Source organism: Eubalaena glacialis, chromosome 2 (genome assembly GCF_028564815.1).
Source record: "Eubalaena glacialis isolate mEubGla1 chromosome 2, mEubGla1.1.hap2.+ XY, whole genome shotgun sequence".
Taxonomy (NCBI): Eukaryota; Metazoa; Chordata; class Mammalia; order Artiodactyla; family Balaenidae; genus Eubalaena; species Eubalaena glacialis.
The window spans coordinates 37,316,682-37,331,757 of record NC_083717.1 but is presented as its reverse complement, the minus strand read 5'-3'; the positions used below and the strand labels follow the sequence as shown (position 1 = coordinate 37,331,757).

Here is a 15,076-nt window from a genome sequence, read left to right as displayed (position 1 = left end):
CACACCTGCACGTCTCCAAGACTTTCCCTTCTCAGTAAATGGCAACGTCTTCGATGAGGTTGTTAGACAAAAATCGAGGAGTCATCCTTCCTTCCTTTGCTTCCCTTGCTCCCAGCTGCATCCAGTCCATCTGCCCCACATCACATCCCAGACATGCCCTGCTGCCCTTTTTCTTTTTTTTGCTATGAGCCACACTTGTCTCTCACCTGGACACCACAATCACCTCCTCTCTGTTCTCCCTACCACCATTGCTGCCCCTACCCATCCTTCACACACAGGCTGGAGTAGCCCTTTATTTATTTATTTATTTTCATTATTTAATTATGTATTTATTTTTTGGCCACGTGGCATGTGGGATCTTTTTTTTTTTTAATTTATTTATTTTTGGCTGCATTGGGTCTTCATTGCTGTGCGCGGCTTTCTCTAGTTGCGGCGAGCGGGGGCTACTCTTCGGTGCAGTGCGTGGGCTTCTCATTGCGGTAGCTCCTCTTGTTGCAGAGCATGGGCTCTAGGCATGTGGGCTTCAGTAGTTGTGGCGTGCGGGCTCAGTAGTTGTGGCTCGTGGGCTCTAGAGCACAGGCTCAGTAGTTGTGGCGCACGGGCTTAGTTGCTCTGTGGCATGTGGGATCTTCCCGGACCAGGGCTCGAACCTATGTCCCCTGCATTGGCAGGCGGATTCTTATCCACTGCGCCACCAGAGAAGCCCAGCATGTGAGATCTTAATTCCCCAGCTAGGGATCGAACCTGCGCCCCTGCATTGGAAGAGCAGAGTCTTAACCACTGGACAGACAGGGAAGTCCCCTGGAGTGGCCCTTTAAAAACCCAAGTCAGATCATGCCTCTGCCTGCTGAGGTCCACTGCTTACCCTGCCTTGTCCATCTGCCCTCCACCGCCCCCATCTCTATCCCTATTCCATAGCACAGTCTGGAACATAGTATGTACTATAATTATTTATTGAATGAATAAACGAATGGCTCCAGGCTTCCCCACGTGCCCTGAACTAAACACGCCATCGAATGCCCCAGTTCCTTTCTTTCTGGCAACTCCCATGGCTTCATTAAACGTTCAGGCTTGGAGTTACATCTGCTTCTGGTCCTTTGCACGAACAGAGGTAATTCTTTGAACCTCTCTGACCTTCTGCTCTCCTGGAACGTGGAGACGACCACTTCTTTCCTAGAAGGTTGTAAGTGATGAGTGTGAGGGGCTTAGCTGGGTGCCTGGACGTGGGAGGCACTTGACACAGGGGAGCATTGTCAGGCCCAAAGGAAGGGCTGGGGGTCCTTCCACAAAGCTGGGCTGATGCTGAGGTTCAGAGAGGCTCAGCCAAGTACAGACTCTGGTCCTCACCCCACCCTGCTGTCTCTTCCCCTGGGGTCCCCAGCCCTCACTGTGACCTGCTCACTCTCAGGTGGAGGGGGTATGCCCCAAGTGCCCGTGCTAGCCTGACCAGCTCTGCTTGTTTGACATCTTTCCCATGTGCAGACTGAGGCTCCTCTACTGATCCGGCCCTACTTGGCAGACATGACACTCTCTGAAATTCACGCTGTCATGACCAGAGGCTATGCCACCATTGCCGGCAGCCTGCTGGACGCCTACATCTCCTTTGGGGTATGTAGAGCCCTCCTTCTGCTTGCTGAAAACCAAGAACCTGAAACCCACCTTTGTGGGAGCCCCACACAGCTCCAGGCCAGGGCGACCTGGGGTCTTCTCTCGTGGGCTACGCCCTAAACCAGGGCTGCTGTGATGGTGGGAGGAGAAACTTCACCTGAGTAAGGCAAGCCAGGTGGGCTGGACCATTTGGGCTTCTCACGTGGCCAGTGGGAGCAAAGGTTTCCAGTGTTCTGCTTACTGAGGCAAAGTGCTAAGTGTTTTAATATCCCCATTTCAAGGATGAGGAAATTGAGACTCAGAGAGTAAGTGAGATGCCCAAAGCCAGGATTTGAGCCCAGACCTCTCTGACTCCAAAACTCAGACACACAGTCCCCCACCTAGGCCATCCCTGGAGCTTTGTCCTACTCTTCCTGCACCCCGTCCTCCCACCTCCTCTCCTTTACACCCTCTCTGGGCACAAGTCCTTCCTCTACTCCTAAATTATTACTTGTGCAGCTTTCTGAGCACAGTACATTTCTAAACCAAATTCCAGTGGTATGAATCGGGCCCTTAAACCAATCACAACACTAGTGCATGGCAAGCAGAGATGAATCTTCAATGTGTCCCCTACAAAGTGCCTGGTAATAATGCATTACATTTGTGTAAAACACTGTACTTGTTTGTGTTTTCACATGCAAGTCTTTCAAGATCTTATTTTTTTCCCCCTTAAATATCGAAGAAATTCTTGCTTCTTACAGAAGTGAATAAAGTAAAAAAAAAAAACAACAAAACTTCACTCCCACTTCCCATGGATAACTGCTCTTACTAAATGAGAACAGCAGCGCTCAAGTGTCCTCAGTGGGCTGGCAGCAACACCTTCACCTGGGAACTTGTTAGAAATACAAATTCTTGGGCCCCTCTGTAGACCTGCTGAATCAGGAATGCTGGGGATGGGGCCCAGTATCCTGTATTGTAACAAGCCTTCCAGGTGATTCTGATACTCGCTCAATTTGGGAACCACTGACTTAAAATATGTCATTCCAGATATTTCTGTGTAAAAAGTCATTTAAGTACATATAACTGAATATACATATACTTGCTTTTTTTTTTTTTACCAAAGATGAGGTAATTCTATTCACACTTTTCTGCAACTTGCCTTTTTCTTATAAAATTCTGAGCATGACACGAAATCCGAAAGTGTAAAGGAAAAAGTTGACAGAGCTAACTAATAAAAATGAAAAACCTCTGAAAGGTAAAAAATCACAATTTTTAAAAAGTTTAATGATTGATCAGGAAAGAAAAGTTCATAAATTATAAACAGATATTCAAGCTCACTGATAAATTAAAACAATAATAACTTATATTTCTTCTCAAGGATATGCAAAATTTTACATGCCTCTAAACGGCAAGGCTGCGGGGCATTCATATACTCTTTCTTTTTTCTTGGCTGCGTTGGGTCTTTGTTACTGTGTGCAGGCTTTTCTCTGGTTGCGGCGAGTGGGGGCTACTCTTCATTGCAGTGCAGTGGCTTCTCATTGCAGTGGCTTCTCTTGTTGCAGAGCACGGGCTCTAGGCACGTGGGCTTCAGTAGTTGTGGCACTCGGGATCAGTAGTTGTGGCTCGCGGGCTCTAGAGCGTAGGCTCAGTAGTTGTGGCACACGGAGTTAGTTGCTCCGCGGCATGTGGGATCTTCCCAGACCAGGGCTCGAACCTGTGTCCCCTGCATTGGCAGGCAGATTCTTAACCACTGCGCCACCAGGGAAGCCCCATATACTCTTCATGGGAGTGTAATTTGCTCTAACCTTTTTGGAAAACACCTATCAGTCAATTTAAAAATACTCCTCTTTGATCCAGTTAGGAATATTATGATACAGAAATATTTTCACAAGTGGTCAAAAGATGCAAAATTCCAACATTATTTGTAATAGCAAAAAACCTAAGAAACATAAATGTAGAGCAGTAAGGGAATGAGCTGCGTAAGTTCATCCGTGCAATGCACGGTCACTCAGCCCCTAGGGTGAGGTGGGCCTCCGTGCGCTGGTTTGGAGAAGGGCAGCCTGTCTCTCCCAGGGCCCAGGCTCTCCTGATGCTGTGTGTGAATGGGTCAGGGGATGAAAGAATGACCAGCACTGGTCTCAAATTCCACCTGTCTTTCTCATCTCTGTCCTTGAGGATGGCCAAGGGTATGAGGTAACCTGCCCCTCAGTCCCTCCTTCCCTCAGGACACCTGGGCCACACCAGGAGGCTCAGCTCCGCATACCCATAGAGCTGTCTGGGCAGGATAGCTGCTGCCTCGTGACTTTTCAAGAAGGCCCCTTGCACTCTGATGCTTTGTCCTCTCCGCCCGGCACTCTCCACCTAGAATTTTAGAGGTCATCTGGTTTGCACCTTTTCTCACCAAAGCCTAGGAAGGGCCCATCAGAGCTGATGCATGCCATCCCCCTCCCCCGTACCTCACCACCAGTTGATTTTGGAAGGAATTTGATATTTCAAAAATGAAAACTTGAAACTTTGTTCCTGAAACTTTTTTCATGGTGGCGTATTGGGAAAGGGGTTGCCCTGCTATCTTCGGGACTTAGAGCCTTTGAATGTCTTAACCTTGCTTTGGGTCCCACAAACCAGTTTAAAAAATGGTATTCTTTCTATCGCATAAGCGTCGTTGCCATTACTTAAGACTAAAGTACTGGAAGAACTCTCTCCCTTTTCCACAATCGCCTTACAGCTCAGCCTCCTTTCCTTCCCTGTCTCAGGCCAGAGTCCAGGCCCAGCCCCAGGCAGGCGGGCCTTCCCACTGAAGGGGCCTGGTACCCACTTCCCTTTAGCTCTACAGAATGTGCAGAGGCCACCAGGATCAGCCAAGTGGCTGCGGGTCTCCATCCACAGCCTCTGGTACGGAAGCCCCAGGCTACCACCGTAGCTGGCCTGGTGAAAGGCACCTAGTCCACCTTCCTCCCCTCCTCCCCTCCCGCTTCTGGATCTGCCCCCAGCCTGGTCACAGAGAAGCTCTCTTCTGCCCCCGCCTGGCTCTTGGCCGCCACTACAGCAGCCCCCAGGCTTCCTCACACAGCCCTGCCTTCCCACCCTCTCCCCTCTCTCCTTTCACGCCCTCGTCCAGGCAGTTCCTCACTGTATCTTGGGCTCTGCCCTTAGCCCCTGAATTCCAAAGAGAATCCCCCCTTTCTCTCTCCTCCCTTCTCTTTGATGCTCAGCTTCTGGCTGCCTCTTCCCTGCACCCCTCCTATTGCTAAAATCTGGATATTTCTAGACCTGTGCTGTCCAGCACAGCAGCCACTAGCCACACATGGCTATTAAGCCCTTGAAATGTGGTCGGTCTGAAATGAGATCTGCTGTGACACTTAGTATGGAAAAATCAATTAATATATTTTATTGATGTTTTACATTGATTACAGGGGTAGAAAGATAATATGTTAGGTATATTGGGTTAAATTAAGTACATTAATGAAATTAATTTCATCTGTTTCTTTTTACTTTTTTAATTGGCTGCTAGAAAACTTAAATCACAGTTGTGCTATATTTGTATCAGACAACACTGGTCTAGACTTTCTCCCTGGTCTGAGGTCCCAAGTGTCACTTGACTGAATCCTTTCACTGTGACCTCCACATACATGTCCCTTTTCAGTGTGTTTCCCAAAAGCTCTAAGGTAGGCACAAGCGCTCTCTGCTAAAACCCCAGAAACTGGTCTCCCTACCCACCCCTTTGGTTCGGGATCATTGTGAGAAGAGATCCAGATGTGTGCCTCGGGCTGTGAACACAGGATGGGTTGAGGGGATGGCCACTGATGTTTCTCAATCAATTGTGCAAGACTGGGAGCCCCTGGGACAGGGTCTGGGAGGCCCAAGCAGGGCCAAGTAAGAGTCAACCACATGCTTAGTTTCTACATCTGTAAAATGGGTGGAATTACTGCCCACCTCACAGCAGTCTAAGAATTAAATGCCATAATAAACAGAAAACACCTGGCAAGGGACTTCCCTGGTGGTACAGTTGTTACGACTTTGCCTTCCAACGCAGGGGGTGCGAGTTCGATCCCTGGTCCGGGAGATAGGATCCCACATGCCTCATGACCAAAAAACCAAAACATAAAACAGAAGCAATATTGTAACAAATTCAATAAAGACTTTAAAAATGGTCCACATCAAAAAAAATCTTAAAAACAAAAAACAAAAAAACACCTGACATGGTGTTGAAAAGTGGTCGTTCTTTCTCTGACATATTAGGGTCAGAAGTCCAGCCTTCTAAAACTGGCCCATTTTATGCTTTGGAGTGTCTGGATTTATTTCCTTTCTCAGTAAAGACCTTTCTGAAAGTTCAAATGGATGGCTCCTAACCTCTATCCCTCTTCACATAGGACACCTTTGGGTAGAGGAAGGAGGGCCTTGGGCAGGAGTGGGCCCTGTCATGCTGGGACAGAAGGCATTCCTGACCTGGTGTCTGGAGGCAGCGCTGGGGAATATCATGGCCCTGAGGCATAACTGGCAGCAGGGAGGCCGTGTGTGGGCTGACCCAGTGCCCCCGGGAGCTCTGCCAGTGCAGGACTCAGCCTTTTCCAAGATGAGCAGGAAATGACTGCCTGGGGCATTTGAGGCAGTGGCCACGACTGGCCCATTCAAAGGGCAGTGTCCAGGAATGTGCAGGGTGTGCTCCCCACTGAGACTCGAGTTGACAAACCAGATGTAGCCTCCAAGCTGGAGGAAGGGGGAGGGTCCTGGCTGGTGGAAGGAAAAATCCCAAGATTCCAGATGTGGTATTGTGCCCGCTGGAGCTGGGCAGCCAAGGAGGAGGCCAGCAAAGTCCCAAAGCTTGGCCTGGAAAGTCCAGAGAGGACACCTGCCTGAGGCTGGCTATTTCCATGAGGAGCAAGGCCTGCACACCCAGTGCCTGTGATGGGGGCGCGTGGGAGGTGGGTGCTGGAGCTGGTACACATCTTAAGGGGTTCCTGCTTACCGCTGAAAGGAAACAAAGGGGCTTTAAAAGAAGAAGGAGGAGGATATTACAAGGGTTTCAGAGCCTCAGAGGGTCTCTGAGGCCTGGTTCCTCATCAGTAGTTCCTGGTACTTCCATGGGCTTCTTTGGCCCTCTGCTTTATTCGCCTGAACATGTAGCTTAAACTTACCTCCCCTCCTTTTGTTCCTTTTTATTTAAAATTTTAAAACAGCAGTTGATTTATTACAAACTTTAAGAAGAAGTCTATTTTTACATTTCTGCTTATAAAAACAGTATATATCATGTGGACATTTAGAAATACACAGAAAAGCTGAAAGAAAAGAAAATCACTCTGGCCCCACTAGCCAGGGACAGAGAGTTGGTTGACATTTCGGTGTATTTCTTTCTGATCTTCTTTTTATGCATAGTTGTGGAGTTTGTTTTTTTCCCTATCATTGTGGTTATGCTCTATATGCAAGTATGCGGGCATTTCTCCACATCATTGTGAAGCCTTGGTAACCATTGTTTTTGATGGCAGCTTGACAATGCATAGCCATCCCCCCATTGTCAGATGTTTGGGTTGGTTCTAATTCTCCCATTTGGTAAATAACACAGTGGTGAAAAAGTGTTCCATCTCTGTGAAGAGAACAGGGAAGCAAAGGGTTTGGGACCACAGTGAGGATGAAAATTCAGGAAGGGAGAATCCCGGGGGCTCTGGTAGCTCCATCATCTTGCTGTGAGGGCTTCTATAGCGTGGCTCCAGGAGACCGACCCAGGGTCAAAGGGTGGGTGTTGTATGTTGTAGGGGCAGATTTCCTTCGAAACAGCTCTCTGACCACAAGAGTAGAGGTGATGGGCTGCCTTGAGGTGGTGAGTTCCCTGCCACAGTAAGCGACAGGAAGGATCCTCTAGAGGGAAGACTTTCCTTTACTACGAGGTCAAATTAGGTCACATCTTGGATCCATTCCAACTCAGGTTCTGTGAGCTTTGTCTGAAACCATCACAAATCCCTCAGCCAATGATGAACCACCCCTCAGATCAGTGGTCAAAGAAAGACAGCCTAGAAGGGAAGGAAGAACCTTGAACTTGGAGCCGAAAGACACGACATGTCTAATTCCTTCCCTTCCTTTATTTTGGGCAAGTCATATTTAACCCTTTGGGGCCTCAGTTTCCTTGTCTGTCAAGTGGGATAACAGTACTTGCCCTGCCTAACTTCCTGAAGTCCTGGGGGAGGTGTGGGAATAGAAGGTTCTGTGCATACAGCCTGTGACCCTCTACACATAAAATGTATTACTATTATCAGTGACAGTGACAGCAGTACCGATGATGGTGATATACCAGCGGGGTAGAGTACCATGTCCCCCTGCTGCCCTGGGCCACACTTCTTGGCCTCCACATTTCCTGACATCTCTCTATAACCCTCATTCTCACTCTTGCAGATCAATGCTGCCTCCTTAATTGCTGCCTCTGTGATGGCTGCCCCTTGTGCCTTAGCCCTCTACCCGGAGGTGGAGGAGTCCAAGTTCAGGGGTGAGGAAGGAGTGAAACTGACATACAGGTGAGCACAGCAGGAGGGTCTGCAGAGAGGGGAGTGGGGGGGAGGGGCAGAGACAGGAGCAGAGGTGGGGGCAGCAGCAGGTCCTATTTTCTCTGCCCATCTCCGTCTTTCACCAAGCCCAGCCCACCTCCCCTCTCTCACTGCCCTGGTCGCAGCTTCACTTGTGAAGATACAGACTCCAGTTCTCGCATCTTATTTTCCAGTCTCTGACCATCAGGTAACATGGACTAGTCAAGGCATGGGCAAGTGACCTGGTTCTTGGGGATGTGCCTGGTGTGTGTGTGTGTGTGTGTGTGTTGAGGAGGGTCGTGAAAAGGTTCCACACCACTTTCTCTACATGCCTTGAGGTCTGATCCCCAGTGTCAATCGCATTGACATGTTGAGCGCCGTCCTTGATTTCACTCACCTCCTAACATCTCTTTATCATAGTCTTAGCAACCTTTGTGTAACATTTAATTCTTAAAAAATGTTGAAAGACACAACTTTTGACAAATGTGCTTGTGGATACAACGGGCATCCCCAACCGCACAACTTCCTGAAGGTCTAGAGCAGCACTGCCCTAGAGAAATATGAGTCACATCTATAATTAAAATTTTCTAGTAGTCAGCTTTTAAAAAGTAAAAAGAAGCAGGTGATTTCAATAAAATGTTTTATTTAACTAAATATATCCAAAGTATTGTCATTTTAACATGTAATCAATATAAAAATTATTAATAAGGTATTTCATATTCTTTCTCTTTTTTTGGACTCAATCTCTGAAATCTGGTGTGTATATTTGCAACACATTTCAATTCAGATCAGCCTCCTTTCAAGTGCTCAAAAGTCACACGTGGCTAGTGGTTTCTGTCTTGGACAGCATCTGTGCTAGGAGTCTGGGTCTTATCCTAGTGCTTGGGCCAGCCCCTTTCTCTCTCTGGTCTCAGAGGGAGAACAAGGACCACTGGCTCTGAAATGCTCTGTCCAAGGTTCTTCTTTGAGCCTGTAGGGTGGGGAGCCCTGCTGTTTGTGGAGATAGGACAATAATGATGGCTCTTGATCCCATCAACAGAGATGCTCAAAACCTCTTAGAAGCAGCTAGCAGTGGGGCCGCCATGTCCGTGAGGGTCGTGACCAACATCGCAGCCAACCTGATTGCTTTCCTGGCTGTGCTGGCCTTCATCAACGCTGCCCTCTCCTGGCTGGGCGACATGATGGACGTCCAGGGGCTCAGCTTCCAGGTACAGTTCCGGCCACCCACGCAGCCTGTGGAGGGGGTGGTCCTGGCCGGTGGGTGATGGTGGGTGGACACCCACAGAGCCCAGGCCAACCCCCGTCCCAGCCACTCCTCTTGCCTCATGCCTAGGCTCATCTGCTCCTACATCCTGCGGTCAGTGGCCTTCTTGATGGGCGTGGCCTGGGAGGGCTGCCCGGTGGTGGCTGAGCTGCTGGGAATGAAGCTGTTTCTGAACAACGGGCGCCGAGGAGTGGGCCGGTTCCAGGAAGCAGTAGATCTCTGTGAGTGTCCCCGTCCCCCACCTGGGGCAGGGCGTGATGCAGCGGCTCCCCTGTGGGCCCGGCTGAGACACACTGTAGGGCTGCTCAACCTCCCACATCCCTTTGCCCTGGGCAACAAGACAGCTTCAGAGGCCATCTTTCTCAAGGCCTCTTAGGAGGCTGAGGTTGAGAAAGAGCCCCGTTGGAGGTATCTGAGCTCCAGCTGTAGACAGGCCACCATCCTGTGCGGCCCTGGGCCAGCCACTGCACCTTGCCTCTTCTGTTGGAAAACAAGTGTAGAACCTGCCACGCCTACCCCGAAGGAATGGATGTGAGCATCTAATGAGCTAAGAGAGTAAAACAGGGAGACCTCACCACCACATTCATCTTCAATATATTGGATTCAGTTCAGGGGTTGGTTTCTTCTGTTAAGACTTATTTACTTGTCTATCTATCTATTTATTTATTTAGTTGCAGCACGTGGGATCTTCGTTGCCCCGTGCAGGATCTTCGTTGCAGCATGCGGGATCTTTTTCTTTAGTTGCAGCATGTGGGATCTTTTAGTTGCGGCATGCGAATTAGCATACAAAGTCTTAGTTGAGGCATGTGGGATCTAGTTCCCCGACCAGGGATCAAAACGGGCCCCCTGCACTGGGAGTGCGGAGTCTTAGCCACTGGACCACCAGGGAAGTCCCTGTTAAGACATTAAAAAAAAAGAAAAAAACTATAAAAGCTTTCTAAAATGAAACTCTCTAAAAGAATAACAGCTGTATGTAACATGATTGAGAATGACAAAACTACCCATCATCTTATCATCCCAAAATTACAGCTATTATAATATATAATATAATTATAATTAACTATAATAAATATAATAATATAATATATAATTCCATTATTTGGCTATTACACACAATGCTGAAATGAATAGCTTTTTGCACAGAACTTCTCCCTCCTCTCCGAGCATTTCCTCAGGAGCTTTCCCAGATGTGGGATGACTGAATCACATGGCACAAATCCTCGTGTGGTTGCTGCCAGTATCTTTCCCAAGAGGTTGTAACAACTGAAACCGCCCCAGCTGTGCCTGTGAGCATTGATTTTACCACACACTGAACAGGGCTGAGTAGCCTCTTAAAAAAAAAAAAGTTTTATTACTTTAAGGGACAAATAATAGTTCGTTGTTTTCATTTGTTACTGGGTTACTAGGAACTTTTAACATAAAATTTTTTTCTTGCCTTTTAAATTATTTTTTTAATTGTAAAGGAATGTACTCTTTAGTTTAAAAAAAAAAAAAGTTTGTATGGAGTAAAAAGCCCAGGTTTCCCCTCACTCCTCATTTTCAGCTCCAGTAACACTCCCTTCTCTAGAGATAGTGGGTGGTATGTGCCTTCAGGATCTTTTTAAATGAACTTCATTCCTTCAGCAAGTATTTGTTGAGACCTCTGAAGTGCCAGGCCCTCTGCTGGGTACCAGGGATAAAAAGGGGAATTCGACAGACATGGTCCCTGGTGACATGGAACTTACACCTGGTGAAAGACACGAGCAAAATGCAAGAAAGCAAAGGAATAAAAAATTTTAAAACCACAATTTGTGGTAAGTTCTATGACAGAAACAATAAGAGGAAACAGGGAGGGGGTCTTCCTTGACTGGGCTGGTCAGAAAAGGCCTCCCTGAGATGTGGTTATTAGGCCAAGACTTGCAGGGAGGAGCAGGGGCCAGGAGAAATTGGGAAGAGCATTCCAGGCAAAGAAAGAGGCACATGCAAAGGCCTTGAGGTTGAAAAGCACTTGTTTGGAGAACTGAGAGGAGAGCAGCGAGGTTAGAACAGGTGGTAATTGTAATAGAGAGTGACACAGGCCGAGGAGCAGTAGGAAGTTACTGAAGATTTGACTTTTGACATTTTAAGATTACTTGGGTGGCTTGGGAGGGTGATTGTAGGTGAGTAAGCAGAATGCAGGTACCTTAATATTTTTTCATCAATTTGTATAAACTCTGTATGTTATAAAGATATTAACCCTTTTCTGTTACATATATTTTTCCTAGTCTTTTTTTCTCCCCTTCATTCTGTATTCAGGGATTTTTTAAACACAAAATTTACACCAAATCTTTGCATTTCTTCTATAATATCTAAATTTAGAAAGTTATCTCCATTCCAAAAATCTGGCAAGGGTTAAATTCCTGAAACAATATGGTGAAGTAGTTAAAATCATGCGCTTTGGAGTCAGACAAAACTGAGTTCCAATTCTGACACAGCTGCATTTTTGCTGTGTGAACTTCCTCAGTCACTTCTGTGAGCCTCAGTTTGCTGCTCTCCAAAATGAGAGTAATAATATTATTTTGTAACAATAATAATTATTCTATATTTCCTATTATTTGATGTTTAAAATATTCATATTTATCTGCTTCAGTGATTTAGAATTAATTTTTTATATGGTGTGAGGTATGGGTCTAAGCCAATCTTTTTTTACAAATTGTTCCATTTTGGCTCTTAACACTTCTAAGAAATTACACAACCGTTCAGAGCAAAAGGGAAGGAGAATTACCTTGCTTAAATACCTCCTCTGTGCCTGGTACTTCCTGTACATTAGATGATCTTTATGACAGTCTTTCCAGGCAGCTACTATTATTCCTACATTCCTGATGGAGAAACTAAAACTTAGGAGGCTATCGACTTGCTCAACCTGATATAGGCCGTGACAAGCGTGGAACCCAAGCCGACTGGGCTCCAAATCCCTCCCTCTCCTCACTGGGCCACCATCCTGCTCTTTGGGCATGACGGCACCTCAAAGGACCTCAGCCTGAGCTCATTCTCCGTAAACAAAGGTGCGGGGCTGCAGCATGTCGGGAAGGGCCGTTCGCCCACTGCTCCTGGGTACAGAGCTTAGTAGGGCCAAAGTGAGAGGACTGAGCCAGCCTGAATCATACCCAGAAAGGCTGGTAATTAAAGAGATTCAAGGGCAGATGAGAAGGGGGCTATGTTTGTGAGGTGGTGCAGCTTGAGTTGACTTAGAGGTAGGTGTGCATGGCTGGGAAAGGGCAGCACCGAGCGCTTCAAAGCTCAAAGGCACATAGGCAGTGGGTGAAATTAAGGCCAGGGTACGGGGTGGTTTGAGCAAACTCCCATTCCATCTGAGGGAAGCCCCTCCCCGCTCATCTTCTGTCTTCTCAGGTCAGAGCAGAAATACGACGTTTGCCCTCTGTGGATTTGCCAACTTCAGCTCCATTGGGATCATGCTGGGAGGCCTGAGTGAGTCCTATAGGGGCCTCTCGGCATCCTGGAGAGTCGGGGATGGACACTAGTCCTGGCCCTGAGACACTTCTTGGGGATCTGTAGGTCTCAGTTCTCCCATTAGTCTAAGGCAGAGCCTGAACAAGGCGGCCGTGGAGCTTCCTCCCAGCCCTGGCATTTCATGATTTCTCTGCTGCTGGGGTAGCCCAGGAGGTTAGCACCTTGGCCTTGTAGGCCAAGCCTGGCTCAGGGCTCTGGGGAGGGTCGGGAGGTGCAGTGGTGACCTGCCCCCTGAGGCTTTAGTTCCTGTACCCACAAGGGACAGGCAGGCCTGGTGGGGCCTAGGGAAGAAGGCTCTGCACAGCTCTCAGCTCTTTACAAAAAACATTTCCACCCCCTGCAGTTCCCTGCCTGGTGGTGTAACCATCTCGTTTTGCTGAGTCTTGCAAAAGTGAATGATGGCCCAAGTCACTCAGCTAATAAGTGGCTGAACCTGTGTTTAATCCCAGGTCTGCCTGACTCCAAAACTCACGTTCTTTTCCTACACTTGCCACTGATGACATGTGGGGAGGTGTGGAGTGCTACCTAGGGGCCCGAGTCAGGCCAAGGAGGACTCCCAAACTCAAAAGCATCAGGAGGACAGCGTCTGTCCCTCTGGCCACCCAGAAGAGAAAGGGGTGTCAGCAGATGCAGCCGGAAGCAAGATATAGGCAGAGAGGCATGCTGAGTCCTGGCCCTGAGCACTCCTGTCCTCTTGCAGCCTCCATGGCCCCCCAGCAGAAGAGCAACTTCTCCCAGATCATGCTCCGGGTGCTCTGCACGGGGGCCTGTGTGTCTCTGGTGAATGCCTGCATGGCAGGTGAGTGCAGGCCTGGTGGGCTCAGGACTCAGAGCCCTGATTCTCCAGCTGGCCCTGGTCCAGGGCCAGGCACTGGGGCTCTGGCCTCTCTGGAAGTCCTTGGGTGGGGTTGGAGGGTAGTGAGGGGCTGGGCCCTGCCCACCAGCTGCTTTCCCTGCACAGGGATCCTCTACATGCCCGGGGGGCTGAGGTCGACTGTGTGTCCCTCCTGAACACGACCCTCAGCAGCAGCAGTTTTGAGGTGTACCAGTGCTGCCTCCAGGCCTTCCAGAGGTGAGAACCTGGGCCGTGGGGCGGAGGGACCCTGACAGTGACGGGGTGCAGGAGGCCCGATTTCCCGGCGGAGGCCTTTGGCACCAGGGCAAGGGGTAGAAATGTCATGGCTGTGGCTGATGTGACCAAGGGAGGAGGAAGTGGGGCTTGAGGACCAAACTTAGAGATGAAGTTTGGACCAGAGACATGGAGCAACTTCCCCAAAGTTGCACAGCCTTTAGTGGCCAGCAGAGCCAGGCCTAGAGCTCAGACTGCAGCCTTTGCTTCTTTTCAGCACCGACCCGGAGTTCACCCTAGAGGCCCTGGACAACTGCTGTTGATTTTATAATCGCACGATCTGTGCATAGCAGGGACAGAACATCTCTGTGCCTTCTGGAGGCTATTCTTCCCCAGGAAGCAGCTGTCCCTATCTCTCTCTCTCCAGGCCCACCCCCTTGGGGAAGCCGCAGGGCTTAGACCCACCTCAGTCACAAATTGGGAAGGGTGACAGGATGAGTGGGCAGAGTGAGTACATAAGTAAATGAGGGGTGCCCCACTCGTCACCACCTTTCTGCTCTCCCATTTCCTACCTCCCCAAGTGTGAATTCTCAGGGTCACCTCTGCCTCTTCTCTCCTCTCTATATCCAAACAGCTCCCTGCTCTTCCCTATCCCCCCTGCCCTGGGTCTCCCCCATTCACCCTTCCTTTCTGCTCCAGGGCCCTCAGCCCTGGTATTTCAGCTGATTCCTTCCCCCTCCTCTCTGGGCGCTGGAATCTTGCTGTGGTTTAGCCCCTGCCAGGCAGCTTCTCCTGGAGACCCCTTCCTCTATGTTCAGAGACTCCCCACTGCCTTCCTCCATAGCACTTCCCACACTGGTGTCCTGTGGAACACTGTCCCACAAGGTATGCAGAAGTTTCCATGATCCACTGCATTTGGGAAACACTAAGCTAAATAAAGTTAGGGGTTTTTTGTTTGTTTGTTGTTTCTTTACTGTGGACTCATCAGTTTGATGTGGGTATAATAGGAGACATTTTCCAAATTTGGCTATAAGAATCTTTTCGATAGAAGCATCTCTTAGTTGAGGATTCCATGGAAAACAATTTGGGAAATATTGGTTAATGTTCAGACTGCTTTACGCTACATAACTGTAACACTTGCAAATGTAACACAGC

At 48.6% G+C, this 15,076-nt stretch overlaps 1 protein-coding gene across 1 annotated transcript in view; it reads left to right on the top strand.

The window, feature by feature from the left end:
- SLC28A1 (solute carrier family 28 member 1) overlaps positions 1–15,076 on the top strand; it is a 73,736-nt gene that overhangs the window by 42,837 nt on the left and 15,823 nt on the right. The window contains 8 exon segments of the mRNA XM_061179888.1: positions 1,483–1,608; positions 7,972–8,090; positions 9,139–9,312; positions 9,433–9,584; positions 12,733–12,810; positions 13,553–13,651; positions 13,814–13,828; positions 13,831–13,924. Coding sequence (XP_061035871.1) covers positions 1,483–1,608; positions 7,972–8,090; positions 9,139–9,312; positions 9,433–9,584; positions 12,733–12,810; positions 13,553–13,651; positions 13,814–13,828; positions 13,831–13,924 — 857 coding nt within the window.